This window comes from Brienomyrus brachyistius, unplaced genomic scaffold, assembly GCF_023856365.1.
Source record: "Brienomyrus brachyistius isolate T26 unplaced genomic scaffold, BBRACH_0.4 scaffold44, whole genome shotgun sequence".
NCBI classification, from domain to species: Eukaryota; Metazoa; Chordata; class Actinopteri; order Osteoglossiformes; family Mormyridae; genus Brienomyrus; species Brienomyrus brachyistius.
Genome location: NW_026042319.1, coordinates 2,748,001 through 2,761,399, shown reverse-complemented (window position 1 = coordinate 2,761,399; position 13,399 = coordinate 2,748,001). Strand labels below are relative to the sequence as shown.

General features: G+C 46.4%; 1 protein-coding gene across 4 annotated transcripts; it reads right to left on the bottom strand.

The window, feature by feature from the left end:
* Positions 1–5,661: 5,661 nt before the first annotated feature.
* On the bottom strand, positions 5,662–13,388 carry LOC125722876 (gamma-taxilin-like). Of its 4 annotated transcripts, none has more exons than XM_048999085.1 (10): positions 13,245–13,388; positions 11,803–12,049; positions 11,625–11,716; positions 10,778–10,948; positions 10,467–10,661; positions 9,671–9,790; positions 9,279–9,353; positions 9,041–9,133; positions 8,846–8,941; positions 5,662–8,526 (listed from the first exon to the last, which is right to left on the bottom strand). In XM_048999085.1, the coding sequence occupies exons 2-10, from the start codon at positions 12,032–12,034 to the stop codon at positions 8,242–8,244; spliced, it is 1,359 nt and encodes a 452-aa protein (XP_048855042.1). In that variant the 5' UTR covers positions 12,035–12,049; positions 13,245–13,388; the 3' UTR covers positions 5,662–8,241. The 4 variants fall into 4 exon arrangements, with proteins under 4 accessions (XP_048855042.1, XP_048855039.1, XP_048855040.1 ...); XM_048999082.1 differs by having other exon boundaries at positions 13,121–13,258; XM_048999083.1 differs by lacking the exon at positions 13,245–13,388 and adding an exon at positions 12,171–13,114.
* Between the last annotated feature and the right edge of the window lie 11 nt (positions 13,389–13,399).

Below are 13,399 nucleotides of genomic sequence, written 5' to 3'. Positions count from 1 at the left end.
TAAACACAGCTCTACCAAAGGCCGTAGAAGAGCAACATTCATCAAGCCAGGGGTTACAAGGTTAGAACAGTTACCTGATGAGCTGCCATCTGAACTGGAGAGACCAACGGCAAATCACCAGGCATGGCAGTGAGCCAGGCCAATAAACACCACAGAGCTGCCAGACACCCTGCGAGGGTCAGCGAGAGGCCCTGTAGCACACAGTTTATCGAATTTTCACGCCTGTCAGAGCTGCTATTATCTTCAAAGATGGAGGTGCCCCAATCTCCATACATACTACATACAAGTTGCTTTTCTGCTTAGTCACTGGATATGAAAACAAGAACAGTTTGGATTTTCCAATGCAGGTTGTGCTTGTTAAGAATCCAAGTACAAATCTATTAATCCAGACATTTTTCCACATCTTTTAAAAATTCATTCTTAGAAAGTGACAAGGATTGACAGCATTACATCATATATGAAGCTGATTAACGCACACCCAAATAAAGAGTAAATTTCTAAAAGTCAGTCTACAGAATACGTTTGAGAAAATGTCCGTGAGTTTTGGAAAGTTAATGAAAGTTCTTCATTGGATAACATGAGGCCAGAGAGATTTGTCTGTCAGTACTAGAGCATATGATCAGTGCATCACTTCCGAATAAATGGCACCAGGGAAAAAATTTTTAGAAAATCAGATACAGATTCCCAATTACATGACTAACAATATAAGCAGTAACACAATCAAAGTGCATGATCTAATCTGATTACAGTGGGAATACCTCCATACAATGACTTCACCTAATTGGCGTTATTGGTTTCACTATAGGGTAGGACAATATAAACGATATATATCAGATTATTGTCATATGAAATTTAAATGATAAGAAAATGAGACACTTCGATAAGCACCCTATGGAACATTATTTGAAAGCACCCAACCCGTCATATGGTGACCTTTTAGGAATGGACACCGCATGGACAACAAATGCACAGCAAAGTTTGGTTGCGATAGCGGAGCAGGCCGCATGCTGCTATAGTACATGTGAGTCATGTAAGAGATTAGCACTCAGCTCAGCAGCTGCAACATCCTTCAAAATAGGAGATATTGTGGATAAAGTAAAAAAACAAAGATTGTGGTGGTGTGATAGTGCTTTGGCAATTTAAAGTACAACACGCTGATCTGTGTGCTGTAAACTCCAGCACTATCTGTACCTGTGCCAACTAAAATTGGGACCACTGCAAACCCATCTGACCAGCCACAGGCAGCAAGAGTTAAGGTTTCCACTTTTGAACCAAAGAAATACATGGGGGGTTATATAGCAAAACACAGGGCAAATCGCATTCCATGTTGGTATATTGGTACAAAATGTGACATAGCATTTTATTTTTCAGCACAACAAGGGGCATCACTAGAGATGTTGGCCACCCAACCCAGACCATTTAATGTATGTACCTAATTTTTAGGCCCCCTGTCATTCAGGGCCCTTTGGAATCCTCTTAATATTCCACTGAATGTGGGACGGTGGCCACTCCAGGCAGTGGCATTAGAAGCTGTCGACTGTTAAGTATTCAAGATGTTTATACTTATTCGCCGTTATCGATGGGAGTTGGAAACTGAACCAGTTACAATACCAGTTTCTCATACCAGGAATTCAATTGCAACTAGTTATAATTGAAACTGAATTATAACTAGTTACTACTGAATTCCTGGTATTTTCAGACAGTTAAAATTATATTTGATATCAACAATGGGCACTTTGACCAGTTACAACTTTAACCAGTACCGAGCTGGGGGGGGGGCACCCTTCAGCCGTCGCCAGGATCACAGGAAGCCCGTACGCTCAATACGCTCAATACGTATCATAATGAAAGGCTGTCGGAATGAACTGTGTGGATGACTGAAGATTAATGTAAATCCTAATATAAGTAAAACGCAATTGTCTATTTAATAGAAATACCTGTCCTTGGGCTTCTTGTCATGCAAACTAATTACTGTACAGTGGCTTCTGATAAGCATTATACCTGACACACCTTAAAAACAAAAGCATCATTGCTAAAATGTACAAGTCTTGACTTTCAAGAAATCATAAATATCTGTTACAATAAGTCAGAATAGTAAATATAGGCCTATGGCATATTTTGTCGTCACATATCGTATGTTTTATAACAAAACCAAAAACCGATGTGGCTTCATCCAGCAGCCATTTCGTCAAAGAAATACATCAAGGTAATACATCTTAATTATTAAATTTAACTGGAGAAAAAACACAAGCCGCGGACGCGCTGCGCATTCCAAATTTTCAGGGGGTGCGAGTGCGCATGTACGGTCTGGACCAGCAGCCCCCTAAAGCTACAGCAAACTGGATGTGTTACTATTAATTACAAATAAGTAATAAGCATTAAGCAGATCCCCCCGTTCACGTGGATACTGTGCCGCCGAAAAGTTTGTGCCGAAGGCATAGAACAAAGAAGGTGACAATAAACACGTTTTTACCTTTTTATCGCTATACTTTTCTCAAAAAGACGCCCTGATGCGGCCGCGCAAGGGTGCTTTAATGCAGTGGTTTTATTTTCAAAATTTCTGAATTTCTGTACATACTCCCCCTTGGGTCCATCTTTCAGAAGTATAATATATCGTATAACTGTCATGCAGACTAGATGACACACTTCTATGCCTTCCATTCAATCCAGGTGAAAATGGTACATTTCAGCTCATTTCTGACTGTCTAAGGGATGTGCAGTGCTGGATAGCTAACAGTTTTCTTAAGTGAAACCAAGACAAAACTGATATTACCCTTGGGTCTCCCGGTGCTGTCAGAGTTCTAGCAAGTGACTTGGTATTACGGTATCTTCGATTCTACTCTTAAGTTAGATAAACAAATAAACTCAGTAGTTCGTGGTAGCTTCTTACAACTCAATAATATAGCGATGCTCAAACATATTTTCTCTCTTAAGGATTTGGGAGCAGTCATTCACGCTTTTAACTCATTTCGCATTGACTGCTGTAACTCTGCTTCGGAATATGTCATCTGCGCGTCACGTCTGCAGATGGTCCATAACAGATACCAAGAAAAGAGTGAGCATTACTCCCGTATGATCATTACTCCCGTACGGAGCATTACTCCCGATTACTCCCGTACGGAGCATTACTCCCGTATGATCATTACTCCCATACGGAGCATTACTCCCGTAAGACCATTACTCCTGTACGGAGCATTACTCCCGATTACTCCCATACGGAGCATTACTCCCGTATGATCATTACTCCCGTACGGAGCATTACTCCCGTATGATCATTACTCCTGTACGGAGCATTACTCCTGATTACTCCCGCACGGAGCATTACTCCCCTTTAGAGGATTACTCCTTGCTTGCATCCTTGCACTGGCTGCCAGTAAAACACAGAATTGAATATAAAGTTTTTTTCCTTTTTAAGCTCTTCATGGCGTGACTCCCTGCAATATCTCTGACCTTATCAGTCTCCATTCTGCTGCCCTATGATCCTCTCACTAGATGATTTTAGATGTTCCTCATCCTTGTTTGTAGTTCAATGGTGACGGGGCCTTTTCAGTAGCTGCTCCAAGTCTGGCTTCTTCCCTAAAATTATCCCCTACAATCGACATTTTAAGACAATTTGAAAAACCTATTTTTTACCTCAGTCTTTCAGTAGCTTTAAAGACTGTAGTCCAGTGGTTCTCAACCTTTTTTGCACCGCAACCCAAATGATACCATGCCAGCTCAGTCGTGACCCTATATCAAGTATATGTTTACATTAACGCTATGATCAAGCACACAGTGCAATTTCTGCCAATCAATGCCTGTCGCACAAATCTGATTGGATATGCTGCCTGATGGTAGAAGGGGAGCATGGTCTTCTGCTCTAATCATCATTTGATGGCTGTTTCACGTGCCTTGTTACAGGATGAGCACACATCTAAGCAATGACTCAACTGAGCTGTGTTATGGTGAGGATGTTGCTCCTGCTCTCCGTGGCTGGGATTCAAGGTCAAACAAAATGTCCAAGCCCAGTCGGTCTGAGGACACGTGCTCTGGCAGAAGCAGCTGTCTGTCCTTCAGCCTCTACAGCAAGATTGTTTTGGTTAACAGGTTGGCTATTCTTCGTAATGTATTATGCAGAAAAATCAGTGGATTTCAATTTGTCTTATAAATAAGTGAATGTTCTATCAATTATGTTGGTAATTAGACCTGAAATAACACCCAAATACCCCCTCCTTTATTCCTAAAGGGCCGTGAAGTTACTCTCCTTTGAATCAGACAAGGGGGAAACTTTCCAGTTAAATCCTGAAGAACCTTCATTCACCTTAACCTTGTTTATGCAGGTGGATGTGAGCTGAAGCGGTTGCACTTTGAATCTACATACCGCAGCAAAAAAACACACAAGCTCGTTTATCATTTAGCTTTTGCTGCCATGGCAACAGCAGGGAGCTGACCCAGAATTGGGACATTGCAGTTGAAAGTTTTGTGCAGCACCGACAGAGGCTCGCTGCTGCCCCCCGCAGGTGCAGAAGTCCCCTAATAAACAGATTACTTAGTCTTCCCATCAACATCTAGATTTGAACTACATCTGTTGTACCCAACCTGATTATGTATGACCTCAAACTGATAAAATTCTAATCATCATTAATTTTATCATAAGATTGTGCAGGGGGGTTAAAACAGCCCAGGCTCCAGCCTCCCTGGTAATGACAGAAAGGAGCAGACAGAGGAGATACGTAGCAGAAGGGCTGCTTGTGACTGCAACTGGGTGGGGACATCGAGGTGTGCTAGCTCTGTCACATGGGGATGATCTCACTTCATGGTATCAAGCATTCATGTTTGAATTGGATAACTTCCTTCTTTCTGCTGGTCTTTCTTAGCCTGGGGTCCTGAGTGTCCGGTAAATACATCCGTGTTCTATACCTACTATGTCAGGAGTCTGTCCCAGAAGCTCCGGACACAAAGCCACCTGCAAATCTCGTCTGCGAATTGCGAACAATCAGAAGGGGTTCAGTGAAATACTGATTCATCTGGTATCTAAGCCAACGTCTGGATTATCGTGATAGCATAGATCTGACTTGCTCTGGGTTGCCATCTCCATGACAGAGGACGGCATCGTCTGCTGGCTGGTCAGAGCAGGTGGTTGGCTGTCATTTCACAGAAACTTCTGGCTCGTGCCTCCTTCGGGTGGAAAACATCAAGCGAAGATGAGGAACCAGCGACCCCCGCCTCAGGACCAGTTCATTCAGACACGGGGACGGCAGCTTCCCCAGCCTCACAGGTGGGCGGCCAGTCCACTGATGTTTAAGCAAAGTAAGAGGCCGCAGTCGTTCTGGGAGCTGACAGAATCTCCCTGAAGGCTTCGTTTGTGTCACTAAACCCCAACACGAAGATATTTTGTTCTCCTTGCAGTGGTATTCGTACTCCGTTCACTTGCTGTTATGTTTTCCATTTTTAAACAGGTTAGTCCTCTGTTCATTTCTATATTCCTCAGCAGTTACTACATTAGTCTATCCGTCCCCTGGCTGTGCTATAAAATGCAATGTAGTCTCTCGAAAAAAAAGACATCTTGTATAGAGTAACCTTAGTTAACTGCCCGGTACAGTTTAACACACGCCACTTTCACCTTGAACTGTGAGAGAAGACATTAGCTCCCAAAAAAAAACCACACACACACAAAAGACATGTGGAAAAGTCTAAAAAAAAGTTTTATTGAAAAGCGAGACTAAACAATTGAAACATTTTACAATCTCTCAAAGGGGGAACGTTGGCTCATGTTTGATAAAGGGGACGGGGGGGGTGACAATGCAACGGTGACACCTGCTGTTCAGTTTCGTGTACAGTCCCTCAGAGGTAGATTACTAGCTGAACCTGAGAATCAAAACAGTGGCATTGCTGAATCAAGGAGCGAGACCCCACCTCACACTGGTGCCATCAGTGCTTCTGCTGCTTAACGCATCCTTTTCATAGGTCAATGCCTTCAGAGTGGAAAGTGATGTGAAATTGTACTTACAGCATCCAGAAATAAGCAGAACTAGCCTTGAGCTTCTACATGCCGGGAAGCTAGCATTGCTAGGTGAGGGATGTCAGGAGTGTGGTTAGGTGTTACCTAAAGCCCCATACGGTCTATTACATTCACATTGTTGGGTCCTTCAAACATCAGCTGCTGTTTACAAGCCCCTGGTGTCTCGCCATTTACTGCAAACGCAGCGCGACATGCTGACACCTAAACATCTTTCCACAGCACGATGAAGCCGCAATGGGAAAAATGAGACGACCTTGCCCTGCGGCACCATGGCTAGCAAACGTAGCAGGCTGGTTCAAACGCCTCGATGCTCACGTGAAAATCTAGCTGTGAAACTGAACCAAGAACGTCAATTATACGACGTCAACGGAAAAAAACGGAAGCCGGGAGTCAGCAGTCGAGGGCTGTATTGGCAATCGGAACAAAGTTCAACAATGTTTTCAAAACACTATTTTTTTGCATTTCACCATCAGCCATGTCTGACGAGATTCCAGAGTTTGAAAAAAACTGAACATCAAATACAACCAATGCTGGTATGTATCATCACAATAAAAAAAAATGGAAGCATTTCTGAAATCCCTGCTACCTTACAACATACAATTGGATTCCCACATGCAGAGCACATTCAAATGTCTGACACACAAGTGATTTTCTCCCTAGTCTGACATACATTCCCAGCAGGAATGCGGATGGAAAAAAAAAGGTTAATGCCCATTTATGGTAGAAAGTGGGGTGGTGGGGGCCCCTTTATACTGGCACAGTAAAACTTAACATCAGAGCTCAAGCCCTCAAACCCGCGAAACAGCAACGCTGGGCTGCTATGAAACGGCTAGTGTCATTACAGGACTGTAAAGGCACACGTCTGCGGGCTCAGCTGTGACCTCATTCACAGAATCATCGTGAAACGGAGGATTCCGTTGTAAATAACTTAACAGCTCAGTTAGCTGGAAGTACCGGCAGAAAATAAAAGCATGAAGCATTCAAACAGATGCACAGACACACAGGTGAAGCAGTAATGACCTTAATACCATAGGGGCTGTGCTGTAAAACAAAATTCAATTCAATTCATGAATAAGTGTCCAATGAGAGGGTACAAACTATCCCAGGGTACCAAAGAGTTCGGGTTTAATATTAAACAATGATCACATTAATATGAAAGCAGCTGATGGAGACAGTGGCAGAGTGGAGTTAAACTGAATGATTTAAGTCATTCCTGGCTCATGGTAGGAGGTGAGGAAAACCTGAGAAGGTTAGTGAAGATAAACCCTGTATTTCCAGTCATAGTTCACAGGCAGAGCTCAGAGGGCTGGGCAGCCACCCCTGCGTACAGCAATCCCAAAAAAAGCATTGTCACACCAGCGTGGCCACACGCATGCTCTCACCGAGCAGAACGCCCACATTCATCTCGGAGCAGGTGCCACTGACGCCCCCAAGTGGCCGCCCCGCTTACTGCAGGGCACGCCCCAGTGATACGGAAATCACATTCGGCATCAACGCGAAGCCTGGGAAATCCAGAAAGGTGGATCCAAATGTGGGCCAATAGCCCCGATTACGCAATAATGCGGGGAAACCCCAAACGACATTCATTCATCGGCACCTTGTTTACACCCGATATCCTGATATTCCTAAGAGTGCCGTTAAAGCTACGGCTGAATCCCTGCAGGGCCAGATGCCACCGGCGCCGGGCTGCCAAACTCCAGGTAAGCACAGTACTACACATTCACAGATCGTAAATAAGCCAGCTCTTATACCAACTTAAGCCGTTACAAAGAAAAATAATAAATCCCACTTTAGTCAAACTAAAGAGATTCATCATGATGCATCGAAAACTATGCTATGAAATGTATTCAAAATCATCAACTTAGTTGAGTGAGGAAGCAAGTAAATAAATGCAACACTCTTAATGAACACGGGCGGCTTTCCTCGTGTTAGAAAGAGCCGGAACTGTCAGTTGGCAAGAATATTAAAAATGAGGCAGATATGCATAAAAAAACAAAAAGAAATACAAAAGGAATCAACTGACGATCGGCAGCCTCACAGTACATCTAAGAAAATACAGGTATAGTAGCAAAAAGTAGGAAATGTTCACCACAAACCCAATAATTACCATGTACAGAGCAAAGCATTGATTACTGACGCAATTATACTTCTTACATTATAACTATTACACAAAAATAAAATTTTTATTTATGTATGTATATACACATATCTATACCTCCACAAACGGCTATGGGTCTGGCTCAGTTTGCAAGAGGCTCTGCGGGGGCCAGGGTAGAGTCCACTTCCTGTTCAGGGGGGCGGGGCTGCAGGCCCCGCCCCTCTGTGAGAGAGGCCGCCTCCTCCAGCTCTGGGGGCCGCCCATCCGGCTGGGTGTCTGGGGGCTCGGCGACCTCGCCCAGCGGGCAGGGCAGCCCCTCCAGTTTTTGGCTGAGGTCGTTGCGCTCTTGCTGCAAGGCCCTGCACAGCTTCTCCAGGCGCTCCAGCTTCCCCTGGAGGGCGCTGTAGCGCTTGTCACGCACTGTTTTCTGTGTGACATGGACCCCCCCCCCACACCAATGAATGAGCGCAGCCCTTTTGTTAGGAAAGTCCAGCACATTAGTGGTAATGGATGACATGCCCTTAACTCTCACCGAGTGAGACATGCCTAGTCAGTGCTGCCAATAAAGTTTGCTGTTACACATTGCATGACAGCCAATTTTTTAATTGGTGTCATAACACCCCCCCCCCCAAAAACAAGTCACCATATGGCAATTACTGATGGACAAAGATCAAATTTCTGCCATTAAATACTCAACTACATCTTCAGCAAAAATACAGCAAGCATCGCCCCCCCCCCCCACTCACCTCTTCGGCCATCTGGAGGAGGGCCTGGTTATTGGTCTCCCATTTTGTGCGCCACAGCGTCGTCTCCTTTTCCAGTTTCTTTATCTTCTTGGTCATCTGGCGATCAAAATGACAATCAAGAAAACGGCCAAACTGACACTGACCCTAACCCTCGCCCTCCTTTGCTCCACATCCCCCCCCCCCCCACTGACCCACCTTCTGCATTTCCTGCCTGAAGGTAGTGAAAACCTCATTGCTCTTAGCAAGCGTGGTCTGAAACTCCTCAAACTTGTCCATATATAGGGAGAGCTGGAAGACAAGCACTCATTATGTACAAGAGCAGCTTTAGTGTGGGCTAAAGCACACAGGCGGCTTAAGCAGGAGACGCCCGACAGGCACGAGCAAAGGACAGACGCTGTGACGAGCAGGAGGCGCCGCTCCGGGGTCCCTTTACCTGCCGTTTCAGCTGGGACTCCTGCTCCTTCATGAGTTCACATTTGTGCCTCGACTCTGTCGCCTCCTTCAGGAGCTGAGCAGGACACAGAAGTCTAGGTTAACATACTCAAGGTCTTTACAGAAGTTCCTCACAATTCATGTCGAGTTGCAGAGCTGTAGGCTGTGTCTTAAACAGCTTACAGTATTTATCCATTTACCCAGACTGATTTTATTTAATACGCACTTTTCTAAAGGGGACTACAGTAGGTTGCTTCTAAGACCTGAACTTCAGGTAACATGTGTGTCCTTAACCACCACGCCACCTGCCATCACAAGAGCGTTAAATCCCTTAAGGCCGCTCTCCTTTGTGGCTAACAGGACGGCGGCCCCGGGGCGACCCGGGCCACTTACAAACTCCCGCTCCCTCTGGTGCTTCTCCTCGGTCTCCCTCATCAGCTCGGTGGTCCTCTGCAGCTTGGCATCTACCAACTGCTGCTGCAGCTCTTTGTGCCTGAATACCTTATCGATGTGCTGAGGGAAAGGAAAGAGAAACGGTGAGGGGCGTATACAGGGATGGGGGTCACATGGGCAGCATCTGAAAGCTGATTGGCTCTTGGGTGTACCCTTCCCTGTCACTCACCAAGAAAAAACGTATCATTAGCTAATGGTAATGTTGGCCCCACAGTGCAAATTATACCCGGCCACATAACATTCACCCTAGAATTTTTTTGTTTAATACCAAGAACGTAAAGACCCACTTGTGGTCTTACCATGGCGGGTCTTGTTGACTTGCCTCCCAAGCACAAACATGGGGCACAATGAATAATGGGATTGGCCTCGTTTGTCGAGGATGTAACCAAGTTATCCGTGATATTTGGGGCAGAGCTAGACCAGCATCCAGGGATTTTTACGGTCCTTGTACTTAAAAATTTGAAGTGGTCTTGTGCAATGGATACATGACAACACAATTACAGCCAAGTACACATAGAGATTCATCCCTAGAGTCTCCCCTGCCGCGAACACAGAAAACCCTATAGATACCGCTTCTGCACAAACGTAACACTGAACTAATACAGTAGAAGACCACAGGTTAAGATTAGTAATTATTACTCAAGAACAATGCAGCACAGAAGCAGAATGCAGCCAAGCAGTTAGTTTTGACTCAGGTGAGGGATTAACTGCCCGCAGGCTGCAGGTGTCAGCTCACCTCCTCCCTCAGCTCGTACTGCTCTATCAGCTTCTTCAGCTTGTCAGCCAGCTCCACGTTCTCCTGCCGCAGTTTGCTGTTGTGCACGTTGTGCTGCTCCATCTGCGCCTCGATCTCGTTGAGTGTCATCTGGAAGTGCAGCGTCACCTCCTTTCTGCGCTCGTCATACTCCCGCAACCTCTGGGTGTTCTCCTCCTGCGTGGGATGGAAGGCGAGCGTCGATCGAGAGCATGGAGGCACGGCACCGAATGCGGGACACGTAGCATGAGCAACGGGGGGGGAGGAGGGTAGCCTGCTTAGCAGCCCGCTACCTTCAGGGTCTTGTTGTGGCGCTGCAGCTCCCGGCAAAGGCTCTCCAGCTTACTGCGGGCTAGGATGGCCTTGCTGTGCTCCCCTTGTAGGTGGATCTTCTCCTTCACAACCTGCGACTGCTTCCTCTGCAGCCCCTTCATCTGCTTCTGCATGCTGCGCCGTTCCTCCAGCTGCCAGAGATGGACAACAGTCAAATGCATGAGCAACTATCAAGGCAGAGACTGTTCAGCATTCGGAAACACCCCCCACACACACACACACACCTCCTGCATTTAGCTAGGACTTCGCCGCTGCTAATATTGAAGGACATAGACTGATTTCTGGGTTTTAAAAAAATCACTGTGGAAGAAGCTCGAGGGTCGATTGTGGTGGTGCACGTTTCAACCAATCAAACCAGCCCACCGCCCCCAATCCGGCCTGCCTCATTTTCTCTACAATACAGCACCTGCATACCCGAAACAATCAATCAAGGCATTTATAAATAGTTGTCATGCAACAACAGCTGTGTAGGTAGCAGAACATCACAAGTGTTAACCAGCCGCATTGACCTAAGAAGTGGGTTGAGAATCTTACACAGTCATTCTAGGAAGAGGTTGGCTGTGTGAGGAGCAAAGGTAAACTCACGGCTGAAACGATATACGGACATGCAATGAGAAATCACATATTTCTGCTCTGAGCCTAGCGTGCCCTGTTATGAGTTATGATCACATGACCGACATCAGGTAGTCCAGCACCCAATAAACCAGAAAGAATGACATACAGGAGTTTTTAAGCAGCATGCCTGCATGAGGGTGTGTCACATCCTGAGCTAATCGCCCAGCACCAGCCAATGAGGGCCCCACTCACCAGATCAGCATACTTCTTACACAAAGCTGCTAGCTTCTCCTCAGGGGTAGATAATGTATTTAGCGCTTGCATCAGTAGCAGAACCTCTTTCCCTATAAGCAAGGGGAGCATGAGCGAAGGAAGGTCATTTCAGACAATTTGTACAGAATGGGGTCTTGCAGCCCACCATGATAATTACCCAGCCCCTTCTTGTCTTTGCTTTTGTTGCTGTCGGGGGCCACTTCGCCATCTGGGGGGTCTATCCGGCAGTCTTCACGCCCTGGGGTCTCCCCCCTAGATATCTCCTGGTAGCAGGGCATGTCCAGCTCCTCTGCAGAGGGGCTCTCCAGGTCAGGCAGAGTGAGAGGCTCGCCAGGTCGGACTAGACCCCGGGATGCCACTTCCATCACGCACATTCCCGTCGACTCCATTATCCGGCTTCCAAACTGGCAGGTGGGGGGCAAACAAAAAAAATTAACTCATTCACACTCATTTTTTGTGAAACAGTCCCTTAAGAACTCTTGTTACTTAAAGTAACTTAAAGTTGGTGACAACCAAAATGCTCACTTCTTTACTTAAAAGTCATTTCGCCTGTGGAACTAAGACCTGAGCGGAGTAGAGGACGGGTTTCGGCGCGGCTGGGGGCCCCGTCGTCGGACCACGTGTTGGCAAACAGCACGCCGATCACACTGGGCGCCCGACACCATGCAGCTGATCCCGGAGACCACGGCAAGTGGCCGCTGAACCCCGGAGCCGCGCAAAAGCCGCCACTTCGAACGGCTCCAGCAGAAGCACGTTAACAGATCATGTCGCATTGCGCGGAGACTAACAAACTTACAGAAAATCAAAGTTAACGCCACTGCCGAAAAAGAACAACACGAAGGAAATCCGGGCGTAAAAAACGCAGGGGAACAGGCTGCCTATGTTGTGGGTAGGGAAATGACGGCCGTGTTTGTTAACAGTGCGACATTATTAAAGCGTTTAACTACACGAGACTTCTGCTTAGTTTGCGGCAGTGACCCGCTCCCAAGCCGCCCTGAAATGAAATGGCGTAGGTTTGATATCATGTGGGCCTCAGATCACACCCGAAACGCGTACATACCTCAACGTGACCTGCACTTTATCCCCACTCGGCTGCATATAAATCTATATATAAGAACAACAGAAATTACAACCACGGAAACTAAAACCACAACCATATACTCCAGCTTTATTCAGTTCGATCAAAACCCCAGTTTCCGAGTTAAATCGTCGATCTGGTACAAACAGAACACGGAACATGTTTATTCCACCACAAACCGCAAATACAAACGCCTAGCTAGCAAAGTTACAGAAAGGCATGGGCACGGCTAAGTGGCTATCGACGTAACCTGGCGTGCGGATGGCGCGGCTCCCCGACGCGCTTCCTACGATTCCCGGTTCGGACTCGGTCCGCTCCGCGGTATCTGCGGCTGCCGGACCTCAACCCCCGGCGCTGCGGCCCGAAAACTCAACAGCGATATAGCGGCGATCGGTACCTGAACGTTTTCGCTGTTTAAATCAACCCTGGCGTTTGAGCGCGTCGCCATGTTGTGACGAAACAAGAGGGGGGGGAGGTTACTGGGAGCTATGGGAACGCCAAGCTGACCGCGCCGACCTTACCAGTTGACTTTAGTACAGGATCTATGTTTTGCGTGAAAACGAGTGGCGGTGCATTGACTAGCAAGAAGGAAATCGGCTAACGATGATACCGGTTATCGTTGGTCTACTCAGTCTAGCCGTATAAATGAATAGTGATACATTTAATTTAGATGGTT